The sequence below is a fragment of the Bos indicus genome, chromosome 2 (assembly GCF_029378745.1).
Source record: "Bos indicus isolate NIAB-ARS_2022 breed Sahiwal x Tharparkar chromosome 2, NIAB-ARS_B.indTharparkar_mat_pri_1.0, whole genome shotgun sequence".
In the NCBI taxonomy this organism is placed as follows: domain Eukaryota; kingdom Metazoa; phylum Chordata; class Mammalia; order Artiodactyla; family Bovidae; genus Bos; species Bos indicus.
Window position 1 is genome coordinate 102,775,302 of NC_091761.1, and position 15,508 is coordinate 102,790,809.

The window sequence follows — 15,508 nt, forward strand, 5'->3', positions numbered from 1 at the left end:
CAGTGTTTCCCCAGGGAAAAAAGCAGGCCCATTTCTGCTTTCTCTGTGCATGCTAAGGCGCTTCAGTCATGTCTGACTTTGTGCAGCCCTATGGACTATAGCTCACCAGGCTCCTCTGTCCCTGGGATTCTCCAGGTAAGAGTACTAGTGTTATATACAGTCAATTCTCCAAAGCTCTGAGTTCCTTTCCTGTATGGCAACCACCTGTATGTGTAGGAATCCATGATGGGCCCTTTGCCAAGTATCATCACAGATGCAAAGGTACACTGAGGAATTTCAATGGCAATGTGATAAAATATTTGCAAATTTTTTAATGCATGTACTCTTTCACAAGGCAATTTTACCTCTAGTAACCTATCTTACAAAATATTCAAAATATTCATACATGTGCCTAGAAATCTGAATGTGTGAGTGTTAACTGCAGCAATATTTTTAATAGCCCAAATGAGGAAAAAAGTCAGTGTTTATCAACTGGAAATCAGTTAACTGTGGAGGATTTATATTACAAAATCTTATGGAGCTGCTATACACATCAACTAACATGCAAAGATCCTCAAGACACTTTAAGTGTAGTACAATCCTACTTACATTTTAAAAATTCTATTGTGTTTATATTCAAATATTTTCATAAATTCATAAAAGAAAGATTAGGAAAGTTAACTAAAAACAGTACGTCTGAAAAAGATTTTGTGTTTTTAGGTTGGGAATAAAGGGTAGAGGAGTATGTCAAGGCTGTATATTGTCACCCTGCTTATTTAACTTCTATGCAGAGTACATCATGAGAAATGCTGGACTGGAAGAAGCACAAGCTGGAATCAAGATTGCTGGGAGAAATATCAATAACCTCAGATATGCAGATGACACCACCCTTATGGCAGAAAGTGAAGAGGAACTAAAAAGCCTTTTGATGAAAGTGAAAGAGGAGAGTGAAAAAGTTAGCTTAAAGCTCAACATTCAGAAAATGAAGATCATGGCATCTGGTCCCATCACTTCATGGGAAATAGATGGGGAAACAGTGGAAACAGTGTCAGACTTTATTTTTTTGGGCTCCAAAATCACTGCAGATGGTGATTGCAGCCATGAAATTAAAAGACGCTTACTCCTTGCAAGGAAAGTTATGACCAACCTAGATAACATATTCAAAAGTAGAGACATTACTTTGCCAACAAAGGTCCGTCTAGTCAAGGCTATGGTTTTTCCTGTGGTCATGTATGGATGTGAGAGTTGGACTGTGAAGAAGGCTGAGTGCCGAAGAATTGATGCTTTTGAACTGTGGTGTTGGAGAAGACTCTTGAGAGTCCCTTGGACTGCAAGAGATCCAACCAGTCCATTCTAAAGGATATCAGTCCTGGGTGTTCTTTGGAAGGAATGATGCTAAAGCTGAAACTCCAATACTTTGGCCACCTCATGCGAAGAGTTGACTCACTGGAAAAGACTCTGATGCTGGAAGGGATTGGGGGCAGGAGGAGAAGGGGATGACAGAGGATGAGATGGCTGGATGGCATCACTGACTCGATGGACATGAGTCTGAGTGAACTCCGGGAGCTGGTGATGGACAGGGAGGCCTGGCGTGCTGCGATTCATGGGATCGCAAAGAGTTGGACACGACTGAGCGACTGAATTGAACTGAACTGAATTGAAAGGGTAGAGGGGGACTTTCACATTTTACTCTACACACTTTCATACTGCTTACAAAGTTGCTAAGAGAATGTTCTCTTATACTTCTTATGTAAATTAAACAAAAAGAAAATAAAACTTGTATAATACAAGTTATATACCTAATTGGTGACTGAGCTGGCATTTGAATTCCTAAGTTTTCACTAAGTAAAAACTAACACTTTTCACTAAATACATACAATATGTAATACTGTGACTTATAAGAAATATACATTTGGCCTTTGTCCACCTTGTTGTTGCTGTGTAGTCACTAAATTGTATCCAGCTCTTTTGCGACATCATGGACTACAGCCCACCAGGCTCCTCTGTGCATGGGATTTCCCAGGCAAGAATACTGGAGGGGGTTGCCATTTCTTTCTCCAGGGGATCTTCCCAACCCACAGATTGAACCTGTGTCTCCTGCATTGGCAGGCAAATTATTACTGAGCCATCAGGGAAGCCCACTGTACCAGACACAGAGTTCCTAAAACCCTTGAAATTTCCTATATGAACCACAGGGGCATCTTTTGTTACATTTAATTGTGTTCCTAGTTACCTAAACAGCTCCAGTAAAAAAGATAAAATGGGTGTCTTTTATTATTCATAACAAGCCCTGGTTCAACCACACCTGAGTTTATGTTAATAAGATATCAGAAAGTCCCTAATGTTGGAGGCTGGTTGCCAAGGGAACCAACTTGGATTAAAGGGTTAGAACTTTCAATCCTACCCCCTGACCTCCAGGAAGAGAGGGACAGAGGTTGAGCATCACCGAAGGCCAATGATTTAATCAATCAAAACTTTGATCAGGCTCCTCTGGTAGCTAAGACCATAAAGAATCTGCCTGCAATGCAGGAGTTCAGTTCAGTTCAGTCGCTCAGTTGTGTCCGACTCTTTGCGACCCCATGAATCCCATTCCAGCCATCTCATCCTCTGTCATCCCCTTCTCCTCCTGCCCCCAATCCCTCCCAGCATCAGAGTCTTTTCCAATGAGTCAACTCTTCGCATGAGGTGGCCAAAGTATTGGAGTTTCAGCCTCAGCATCAGTCCTTCCAATGAACACCCAGGCTGGACTGGTTGGACTCTCAAGAGTCTTCTCCAACACCACAGTTCAAAAGCATCAATTCTTCGGCACTCAGCTTTCTTTATAGTCCAACTTTCACATCCTTATATGACTACTGGAAAAACCATAGCCTTGACTAGACAGCCCTTTGTTGGCAAAGTAATGTCTCTGCTTTTTAATATACTGTCTAAGTTAGTCAAAACTTTCCTTCCAAGGAGTAAGTGTCTTTTAATTTCATGGCTACAGTCACCAACTGCAGTGACTTTGGAGCCCCAAAAAATAAAGTCTGACACTGTTTCCCCATCTATTTCCCACAAAGTGATGGGACCAGATGCCATGATCTTAGTTTTCTGAATATTGAGCTTTAAGCCAACTTTTTCACTCTCCACTTTCACTTTCATCAAGAAGCTTTTTAGTTCCTCTTCACTTTCTGCCCTAAGGGTTGTGTCATCTGCATATCTGAGGTTATTGATATTTCTCCCGGCAATCTTGATTCCAGCTTGTACTTCTTCCACTCCAGCATTTCTCATGATGTACTCTGCATAGAAGTTAAATAAGCAGGGTGACAATATACAGCCTTGACATACTCCTTTTCCTATTTGGAACCAGTCTGTTGTTCCATGTCCAGTTCTAACTGTTGCTTCCTGACCTGCATTTAGGTTTCTCAAGAGGCAGGTCAGGTGATCTGGTATTCCTATCTCTTTCAGAATTTTCCACAGTTTATTGTGATCCACACAGGTTCAATTCCTGTCTTGCGAAGATCCTCTGGAGAAGGAAATGACAACTCACTCCAATATTCTTATGCAGAGAATCCCAGGGACAGAGGAGCCTGGTCGGCTACAGTCCATGGTGTCACAAAGTCAGACACGACTGAGCGACTAACACTGAAAGGTTGTAGTTGAATCACGCGAATACACCGGGATTCTTGGCCCCTGGAGGAGAAGAATTCAATCCGGGGCCAGAGACGAGGCTTGATCGCTCAGAGCTTTTGTGTAATAAAGTTTTATTAAAGTATAAAGGAGATAGAGAAAGCTTCTGACATAGGCATCAGAAGGGGGCAGAAAGAGTACCCGCTTGCTAGTGTTAACAATGAGGTTTTATGATCCAAAGAATGTCTGGAGGTTGTAAAGACCTCATCAGACCTACTGCCATAATTTACATTTTAAGATAACACTGTCCTCAGGCAAGATACATCCTTGTAAAGACCAGGTCTACTCCCATAATTTACATTTTAAGATAACAGAAGGTTGAATCCAAAGACTGTCCTTAGGCAGGATACATTATTGTTATATAATCCTAAGGAATGCGGAAAAAGAAAAAAGTTTGTCCTTTCTTCCTCCTTGAGAATTCCAGACCCCTCTCTCCTTGGGGACCCCTAGACTCCCTATCAACCTGCCTAGGAAATGACTCTCTCAACACACACACACACACACACACACACACACACACACACACACACACACACACCCCTATACAAAGAAGTCTCCATTTAAAAAAAAAACTCCAAAACACAGTTGGAGAGTTTCTGGGCTGATGAACGTGTGAAGGTGCTGGGGAAGCTGGACACCCAGAAGGGACATGGAAGCCCTTTGCCCCTTCAACACACCTAGCCCTATGCACCTCCTTCTGTCTGGCTGTTCCTGTGGTATATCCTATTACAACAAACCAGGAATCTGGTAAGTAAAATGCATGCCTGGATCTGTGAGACACTCTAGCAAATTATTTAAATTGGAGGTGTTGACAGGAGCCTACAATTTATAGGCAGTGGGTCACAAGCACAAACTGGACCTGAGAGTGGCACCTAGGAGGACGTGGGGGCGGTCTTATGGGACTCCTAACCTGTAAGATTTGACACTCTCTCCAGGCAGACAGTGTAAGAACTGGGTAAACTGACACCCAGCTGATGGCACATCATTGCTTGATGTGTGGAAAACCTGCACATCTGGCGGCAGAAGTGAAACAGTACTTACTGTATGTAATAGTAGGGTGAGTGGTAGTGGTGCTTTAGTCGCTAAGTCGTGTCCGACTCTTGGGACCTGTAGCCCACCAGGCTCCTCTGTCCATGGGATTTTCCAGGCAAGAACACTGGAGTGGATTGCCATTTCCTTCTCCAGGAGATCTTCCCAACCCAGGAATCAAACCTGGGTCTCCTGCATTGCAGGCAGATTCTTTACTGACTGAGCTATGAGGGAAACCCAGTAGGGTGAGTTGAGGACACATAAGGGAAAGAGAGCTTTTCTTTACACAACTTATAATCTTTATGTGTATTTTATTTTTTCAGACCTACCAATCTTGCCTATTAACAGAGGCTCCAGAAATAGAGAGTAAACTGTACAGCATTTCCCTTTCTGATTCTGGCAGTGGTCCCTCTTCAAGCTCTCTTGCTTTGTTTTTGCCCTTAAGCCCATTCAGTTCAGTTCAGTTCAGTCGCTCAGTCGTGTACGACTCTTTGTGACTCCATGAATCACAGCACACCAGGCCTCCCTGTCCATCACCAACTCCCAGGGTTTACCCAAACTCAAAAGTCAGTTAACGATAAGCCAGCTGGAAGGAGAAGAGGGTATCGGAGTCAGAGCAGACCCTCTCACACTCTTTTTCCATCCGAACTGAACTGATGCTCAGAAAAGTGCAATTAAAACAGGATCTTGGAAATAAAGGCAATCCAAATGAAGATCCATTCACACAGACTTTACATCTAAATTCAACATCTAAATGTCACTTTTCTCTGCAGTGACAAACAGATTTCAAAACTAAGTCCTTTCCAACATAATCTGGAGACGAGAGAAAAGGTCAAAATGAAATGTTATCAGGATAATTTTTTAAGAAAGACTTAGAATTACAAAGACTTAAAGGTTAATCCTTTGCTAGTCTGTAAAAACTCATACTTGATTTTTTTAATTTATTATTAAACACAGCTGATGACATTTTCAATTAAAAACATTGAATTCTGAAGTCCTTAACAGTTATAAAACTTACAAAATGTAGAATTAGGCATTTTAAAGGAAAATTAAGACTTGCAGGTAGTAATAACATAATTAACTAAAAAAAAATCTAAACCTAAAAAGACAACAGAACTTCAAACTGAGGAGCACATATTTTCTTCAGTAACAACAAAATCAACAACAGACTTTAAAATGAGGAACACAAATAAAGGAGTAAATGAAGACAGCATATATTCATGCAATTTATATGTACACAATAATCTTACTAATCTCACTAATCATCCAGTAATAAATTTACTCAGGATGACTTTGATTATGCACCTTGTCCTAACTAAGCAAGAATGACTACAGCAAACACGATTTGAAGTTTTGGATTTTACACAGCATGACTAAGTTACCCAGCATAACTAAGAGCGTAAAAAGAGAAAACACCACCACTGCTGGAACATAAATCAAACTTTCAACAGCTACAACAGGTTTTATGGGCGAATGCTTTTAAGCATAAATTATCATATTCATTTCATGAAGAAAAATATTGGTTCTTCCTCTACATAGTAAATTTCTTAATGACATTTAAAAGAATTCTATTCTCTGAATTTAAATATTTCTGAGTACTCCACAAAACACCGAGGAACGGAGACGTACATGCTGCTAAGGAGCTGCTTAGCCAAGAGTTTTTCTTAAAATTTAATAATAAACTATAGAAAAGGGAAGCAATTAGCAAATGTGATCTAGCTATCATTAATCTACATCAAAGGATTATAATGATGTACATTGTGTGCCTTTCAAATTATTCTCTATTATAGGTTTCACAACAGAAGTTGAGAAATCTCTTGGACAAACTAGTCCCTTATTAAAAATCAAAGGAAAGTACTTTGCTACCATCTGTGCAACATTAACGCCTTCACTAAAGAATGATTATTTTGTAAGTTAAGAAGTATTCAGTTCTATTTAAAACAAAACAGCAGTGACACAGCTATTCAAATGCTCATCTTCATCTATTATAAAAAAGTCATAGCATATATGAAACACTATGCAATTCGCTACAGAAAGACCAGCATCTCTCCCAAAACCTTTCCTAACAGAAAGGAAAATTGAGACCCATGAAAGCATAATCAAAGTGTTGCTGTTTTTTTTTTTTAATGTCACCAACACCAACATATGCTTCACAAAACCTGACCAGCACCTGCAATGTCTGATTTAATAAGATGGGGGACAAGAGAAAATAAAACTTTAAAGTTTAATGCCACTCGTAGAAAGCAGATTATGTTTTAAAGAATAAGGTAAAATTACCCATAAATGGTTGTCAGAAAAATTTATGACAATCTCTTCTCTTTACAGAACACTGAACCAAGAAAAATCTGTTCAAGTATTTAAAAGCTCATTTTAGAAAGTATTACTATGAATTAGGCTTCTTTGTCTCCAGTATACCATATACCATGTCCATGATTTGACAAGGTCTTCCTAATTACCCATTTTAATTACAGTAATTATATATTTTATAGTAAATGAAAGTAACAAGGTTCATTCGGAAGATAAATTGTGAATTACAGGTTTAAAAAAAAATAGAGAAAATGTGGCTATGTCCAACCATTCCACTTAATCATATTCAACAGATTACCATTTAATAGAACCATATGATTTTGGAGCTAGAACTTAGGAATCACTTAATCTAATACCTTTATCTTATATTATTTTCCAAGTTCCTCATTACAAAGAGGATGAACCATTATTTGTCACCAACTGTTAGCTCCCTTTACATAGTCATCTTGTTTGCCTTATAATATTTTGGCTTTAGACGTACTTACTAGATAAAAAATATATGGAATAAACTATAAAGACACAAAGGGAAATACCAAAAGAAACCACCTCAATTCCCTTCAAGACTAAATCTGTTTTGGGTGGCTAAACCTTGAGAGGAAAAGGTGATAATGATGCAACTTACAAGAAGTAGAAAATACTTTGTACCATGGAAATAACACATCCAGATAGAAATTTACACTTCAATATATTTATATTCTAGATACATTTCATCTTCTCTAAATATAGCAAAAGAGATGTTACCATTATAAAATGGATTATTGAAACCAAAATGTAAGAATTTGTTTTAATATTGTTTTAATTAAGTTTAGTCTCTAGGATATGAATTAGTCTTAACACTGCCAATTTTTTCCTAACACAAGTCAACAAACTACCCACACTTCTAACAAAAGTATGGTGCTAAATGATAAAACAATAGGCAAGATACTGACAATATGACCATCCTGCATAACCTAGGCCCTCAGTTTCCTCATCTATAGAATAAAAATCCTAAAATTATGATTATAGGTTAGGTAAACAGTAAAATTTCAATTCATTTTAAAATAAGTAAAATGTTAAAGCCAGCACAGCTGAAGTCTGATGATGACTAACGTAATCATCATTCATTATAATAAGGAAAATAAACACAAAATGGCCTTTTGAAAGTGAATCACTGTAATTCACTCCCCACACTCCACTTCTGCTCTTATATGAGAAAAACAGAATTCCAGAAGGCCTCAGCTTCCACACGAAAACTTGTTCTCTACTTGGCAATTTTCCTACATCTCTTTTTTAATGATGAAATATCAAGGCATTTAATATTCCAAGGTCCATGAAATGTGAAAACCATACTGATAACTCAAACATCACTAACTAATAGTAAAATGTCTTGAGGAGCCCCGATTCCTCTTGGCATCACATGGCACACAGACCTCAGTGAGCCGGAAGTGACTACAAGCGACCCACTGAAGGTTATTCTGCTCCCTCATTAGTACCATCAGAGGTATCACAGCGCTTCTTTATGGGCTAACCTGTGTCTCTCCCAAAATTCAGTTTGAAGTCCTAATCCCATTACCTTAGAACATGGCCTTATTTGGAAACCGGGTCATTGTATATATAATTAGTTAAGATGAGGAAGATGGGGCCCTAATGCAATATGAACCATGATCAAACAAAAAAGGGAAATCTGACACAAACATGCATATATGGAGAACACATGATCGCCTTCTACAAATCAAAGAGAGAAGCCTGGCACTCATCTTTTCGTTGCAGACCTCAAAGTAACCAAACTAATGCACCCCTTGATTTCTAGCCTTCAGAACTATGAGACAGTAAATTTCTATTGTTTAACCCATCCAGTCTGTGGGACTTTTTTACAGCAGTCCTAGCAAGCTAATATCTGACTATACAGCAGCTGAAGAAGAATCAAATCAGAACATCATGACAGCCACAAACAAAATAGCACCCAAATTTCAATGCCTGGCCAACATTCCTAAAAGGCCACACATCTTTAAGAACCTGATGCAAGCCACTTTCACAGAGACATGACATTTTTCATATCACACACTTAAGAGAATCACTAATCCCCACCCTCAACACTGCTAAAGTTGCGTGGACTCTTGATTAAGAATTCCTGCCTAATAAATGGTACAGGGATGGGGAGGGAGCAGATCATACACCCATCTTTTCTAAATATAAAGTAAAACACTATCAGCACTGCCTCTGATAAAAAAGGAAAAGAACACAGAGGAACTAATAAAACTTTTCCTCATTGTGCCTTTAAATAGGTTTATGCTATTTTTTAAAGGTAAGTACTTTTAAATATATGTGCATATAAAATTATATCTGAAAATAAGCAAAACTTTATCACCATAGCACATTTTATCATGAAAGAATAGAATCTAATACAATAATCAGAAAACTAGATAAAGAAAACTTTTCTTTGGTAAACTATAGTTCAAAGTCTTCTCAAAAATATGGACCTGGTCAGTAAGACTCAAAGTAGTTGTCTTATTTCTTTATTTTGCCCAAACAACTTCACCTTTAGTAGCTGAAAATAACATATCATGTTGGAAAATAAGATCATAAATTTTAAAAAATAGAAATTCTACCATTTTGTATGAGCTTAATCAATCATTCATGGCATCCTACCAGTCAAGAAAAGGTTCTCCCATAAACACAAGCTAACATGGTATTATCTGGTCAATAAAAATCCAATTCCAGTATCTGATTATGAAGATTCAAAATGCTTTACTTTCTTTCCACAGCTGATTAGCTCTCAGCAGAAAGCACAATGGGAAGATACATAGTTAATACACAGAGTCTAAGAACAATTTTGAAAAACATTAACCTCTGTTTAAATAGAAAAGAAAATGAATATTAGGTTTTGCTCTTTCAAAATGTGCACATCTAATAAATCTGTAGGAAAGTGATACACAGAAGGTTGCATTCTGTCTTGTGAAATGATATTTAAGTGAGTTTTAAGGACAAAATCATTATTACTAGGGACAAAAATCACTACTCCATATATATTATACAGAAATTATTGTAACAGTAAAAAGCGGGCAGAAAGAGAAGGCGATGACAGAGGATGAGATGGTTGGATGGCATCACTGACTCCATGGACAAGAGTCTGAGTAAACTCCAGGAGTTGGCGATGGACAGGGAGGCCTGGAGTGCTACAGTCCATGGGGTGGCAAAGACTCGGACACAACTAAGTGACTGAACTGAACTGAAAAAGTGGGTAGTGTAGGTGAGGAAAAATCTCTGAACTGACAATCCAAAGAAACAGGCTTTATTTCTCCTGCTCCTGGTACTAACTATATGCGAGACTTCAGGCAAAATCATTTAACTTCTCTGGACCCTGGCTTCTCATCCATAAAATAAGTCAGACTTAATTATCTCTGAGGTACCTATCACCTCTTGATTCATAACACTATAAACCTTCAAATCTGAAATAAGTCATTCATATTTTATACATTTATAAAATCAATATGAACCTCAGTTATTTAAGAGAGACAGTGATACTTCCTTCTTACCTGAAAGATCAGTGTCGTGCAGCAAATTCTGAAGCTTACTACACAGCTGGATCATGCTGTCCAGCTGTCTGTTTATCTTCACATCTTGTATCCAGGCTGGGGTATAACACACTGGACATTCACTTCCGATGCAGTCACTTACACAATTACTTAAAAAGGATCAAAAAATATATAGATATCAACACACATTCAGCAGGATCTAAATTCAAAAAAATAAACAGTATGAACAGAAGTAAATGAAGCAGAGGCTGTTCTAATAAACATTGGTCCATCATGAAATATTAGTTAAAACAGTGTTTTTGAAAGAGTATATCACACTAACATACACATCATGCAATCCACATCTAAAGTCGCTTATGTAACTTGCTACAAAGAGACTATACCTGGTCAGACAAGAGTCTGCATAACTTTTCCCTGTAAATAAATCTATAGCTTCTAAAGAGAATACAGAGGGAAATTAAAAAAAAAAAAATTTAGTCCCTAATGCATACAAGCCATGCATAAGAACCTTGCCTATTCTAAACCTAACACTGTGCTTCACAGAAATTCCCAAAATTACTGCAAAGACAAAGGTAAAGGTATTTTTTCTTTTATTTGTGTACAAGAGTCTAAAGGCTTTTAAAGTAGTTTTTGAGAAAAGATTTTGGTTCTTTCAGGTATTTTTAATCTGTAGATTCAGTTAAATGACCTCAGATTATCTGTCCAAGAGTTACAATCTCATAATTAGAAAGGCTTTTATTAAATTTCTTGGTGGCTCAGATGGTAAAGAATCCGCCTATAATGCGGGAAACCCAGGTTTGATCCCTGGGTTGGGAAGATGCCCTGGAGGAGGGCATGGCAACCCACCCCAGTATTCTTGCCTGAAGAATCCCCATGGATGGAGAAGCCTGGCAGGCTACAGTCCATGGGGTTGCAAAGACTGAGCAACTAAACACAACACAACACACCACCACCATTTATGACTCCGATGAAGATGTGCACAAACTTTTGTTCACAACTCCCCCCTGAAACCTATCTGTGAATCCCGAAACAAGAACCGTCTACTCTGCATGGTGGGAGTTCCCTGGTGGCCGAGTGGTTAGGATTCCAGGCATTCACTGCCAGGGCGCAGGTTCAGTCCCTGGTTGGGGAACTGAGATTCTGCAAGCTGTACAGCACAGCTGAAAAAAAACAAAACAAAAAAAAACCTTCCGCACCTTCTCTAGCTTCACCAGATGGGCTGCAGCAGGAAGGGGTGAAATAATAGCCATAACAGCCACATCTCCTCCAAACACCACACCCCTTTTCCTATGACCCTGTTGTCTGCAGGCAGAGGACTCCTCCCACAGGAGCCCCCTTCAGAATATTTAACCTGTCTTCTACTCAGCAAAGGAGAAGGAAATGGCACCCCACTCCAGTACTCTTGCCTGGAAAATCCCATGGACGGAGGAGCCTGGTGGGCTACAGTCCATGGGGTCACTAAGAGTCGGACACGACTGAGCAACTTCACTTTCACTTTTCACTTTCATGCACTGGAGAAGGAAATGGCAACCTACTCCAGTGTTCTTGCCTGGAGAATCCCAGGGACGGCGGAGCCTGGTGGGCTGCCGTCTATGGGGTCGCACAGAGTTGGACATGACTGAAGCGACTTAGCACCAGCTACTCAGCAAAACAAAAAAATTTGCAAAACCGTAAAAACAGTGCCACCTTGCCATTTTTTCTTTGGTTTGCCAAAGTTATTTTCCCTTAAAAAGGGTTCTTTAATATTACTATGCAATGTTTTTATTATCGTTATTTTTAAATGAATTAGTATTGTTTAAATGTCTCAGTTTTACATGGGAAAAACACACACCCATAAACAAAAGCTCTTTGAGGGGCTCAATTTTCAAGAATGCAAAGTGGTTTGAGCCCAAAATGTCTGGGTCCTCCTGCCACATATCTTGAAGACTTACATCTGAGAGTTCATGAACTACTTTTATCAGGGACTGGCATGAAAGTATGATATTCTGAAGCTGCCAGAACGTGTCAGTAAGATAAAGACCTGTGTTCTGCCAACCTTCCCTTGACTCCAAGGCTTCAGCTGCACTGCGACATATTAAAGCCATCTTTTAAAATCTCATGGCAGTCGGAGAAGGCGAGGGTAGGACGCCTTGAGAATAGCATTGAAACATGTATATTACTATATGTAAAACAGTTGACCAGTGCAAGTTCGATGCATGAAGCAGGGCACTCAAAGCCAGTGCTTTGGGACAACCCAGAGGGATGGGGTGGGGAGGGAGAAGGGAGTGGGGTTCAGGATCAGGGGACACATGTACACCCATGGATGATTCATGTCAATACATGGCAAAAACCACCACAATATTGTAATTAACCTCCAATTAAAATTAATTAATTAATTAAAAAATCTGCATGGCAAGAGTTCCCTGGTAGCCTAGTGGTTAGGATTCCAGGCATTCACTGCCACAGCCCAGGTTCAATTCCTGGTTAGGAAACTGAGATTCCACACATAGCACAGCGCCCCAAAATGAAAACAAAACATGGCATTTACAGCACTGGTCAACAGCTTTAATATCTTCAAGAAACACAAACAGCTACCCTAATTCTTGGCAACATATAATGAAAATGAATCAAAACTACACTGAATCAGTTCTTTCTTCTGTTCACATACAGACGACCATTTTCTCTTTTAAGATAGTTCTCATGCCTCTCTTAATCTTTCATTGGTTGTTTTAAATCACAGATCCCTTCAGAATCCAATTAGAGGTATGGAACACAGACAAACAGGTGTCTTACATACAGATCCCTTCAGAATCCAATTAAAGGTATGAACACACACATATACACATGCTCTACATACAATTTCAGGTTTGTTATGCTCTAGATGTGTAACTGATCTATTATATACAGTGAGTACAATCCTGAAATGAAATAAATCTGCTTATTCCAGAGTGGAGGCAGGGAGCAGACAAATTTTAGACAGGCATTATGGGAGGCCTTTTGGAGGAGGTAATACTTGAGCTGAAATACAACTGATGAAAATCTAGCCTCACAAAAATCTGGCAGAAGTGCAGTTCAGATGGAAAAATCTGTGAGTGCAAAAGTCCTGGGGCAGGAGTGATTTTGACATGTTTAACGAACCAAAAGGAGAAGGTGGCTGAACAGTGTGGTCCGAGAGGCAGTCAGAGACTCTGCCCTGTGCAGAGTCTTGTGGACCCCAGCAGAATATTCTGATTATAAAAGGAAACCACTGAAGGATTTTAAGAGAGGTTATCATATTTTAATGATATGAATGTGATTCAGATTTTCAAAAGATCAATCACAAGAATGTAGAAAATGGAGAAGGGGACCAGTTCTGAGCGTTTTTACAATAGGCCAGGGAGAGATCATTTGATGGTGGCTTGGACAAAAGCATAAACAGGAAATAGAAAAGTGGGAAAATGAAAGACTTAGGGTACATTTTCAGGTGAAACTGAGAACTTTATGATATGGGATAAGCAAGAAAAATAGCAGCCAGGCGTGCCTACTGGTTTCTGCTTTGAGCAACTTTGGTACCATTTATTCCAATGGCACTGTTGACTGCTATGAAGATTACCGAGGCAGGAACAGGGTAAAGACAAGAACGAGCAACAGATCTGCTCTCAACATACCAAGCCTGGAATCCCACTTCATCATCCAAATGGAGTTATCAGGTAGGCAAGAGATACTCTTTCCTACTCCATCCTCCTGCTGGATGTGCCCCATGGAGCAGACCTATGTTTCTACATAGAAACAAAATCCAGACCCTAACCATAGCCGCCTCCCACAGTCCCCAGCGCACCCAAGTCACATGGTAAATTACTTTCATATGTGCTTAAACTTCATATCACAGTTTGCTCATGCCAGATAATCACAGTCGTAACTTGAAATAATTAAAAGGTTGATTCAAAGGAGGCTATATTAAGCCTGTCTCACAGACAATTAAACCAAGACATTCACTCCTTTAATTGATTTCCTCTTGAATAAGAAATAAGATGAGATGAAAATCTCTAACCTCTCAGCCAGGGTTTTAGTGGATATAATTTCATAGCAACTGTTATGGCTTGAATTGTGTCCCCCCACATAAAGATGCTTAAGTCTTAAACCCCAGGACCTGTGATCTTATCTGGAAACAAGGTCTTCGTAAATGATCTAGGGTAGATGAGATCATTAGGGTGAGCACTCTAATCCAATATAACCAGTATTCTTAGTCTTATAAAAAGTGGACATTTAGACACAAATAGGCTACTCTGGCCACCTGATGTGGACAGCCCACTCATTGGAAAAGACTCTGATGCTGGGAAAAATTGAAGGTGGAAGGAGAAGAGGGCGACAGAAGATGAGATGGCTGGATGGCATCACCAATGTAATGGGCATGAACTTGGGCAAACTCTGGGAAAAGGTGAGGGACAGGGAGGCCTAGCCTACTGCAATCCATGAAATTGTCGAGTCGGACACGACTTGGTGACTCAACAACAACAAAAGGCACACACGGGAGACTGCCGTGTGAACTTGCAGGCTAACAGCAGAGTGATGTATCTCTAAAAGGATCATTGCCAGAAACCAAAGATTTTCTACCAGAAGGTAGGCGAGAGGCATGATACAGATACTCCCTTACCTCCCTCAGAAGGGACCAACCTCACTAACACCTCGCTATCAGACTTCTAGCCTCCATAACTGTGAGACAATAAATTTCTGTTGTTCTCAAAGTCACCCGGGTTTTGGCACCCTGTTATGGCAGCCTTCAGAAACTAATACAGTAAATGATAAGAACTTAGGTTTCACAGTTTGCAGAGGCCTAGATTCAAAACTAACTGGAAGAGTAAGAGAGGCATATTTGAATTATACAGTAATTAATTTTCTCCCCAAACTTAGTAAAGCTATTTTCTAAGCTTTGTACCTGTCAATAAGTTATCCTCTTTGACCTTTTAGCTTCTGATTTGTAAATTAAGACAGATAAAAGGATCAAAAGGAGATAATGTACAGTAAGTCATTTTGCAGTCCATGAGAATTATACA

The 15,508-nt window shown here is 39.3% G+C and overlaps 1 protein-coding gene across 1 annotated transcript in view; it reads right to left on the reverse strand.

The window, feature by feature from the left end:
- The window catches only part of BARD1 (BRCA1 associated RING domain 1), a 92,682-nt gene that overhangs the window by 63,078 nt on the left and 14,096 nt on the right, over window positions 1–15,508 (reverse strand). The window contains exon 3 of the mRNA XM_070771756.1: window positions 10,497–10,645. Within this exon, the coding sequence (XP_070627857.1) occupies window positions 10,497–10,645 (149 nt within the window). The remainder of the gene's footprint in view (window positions 1–10,496; window positions 10,646–15,508) is intronic.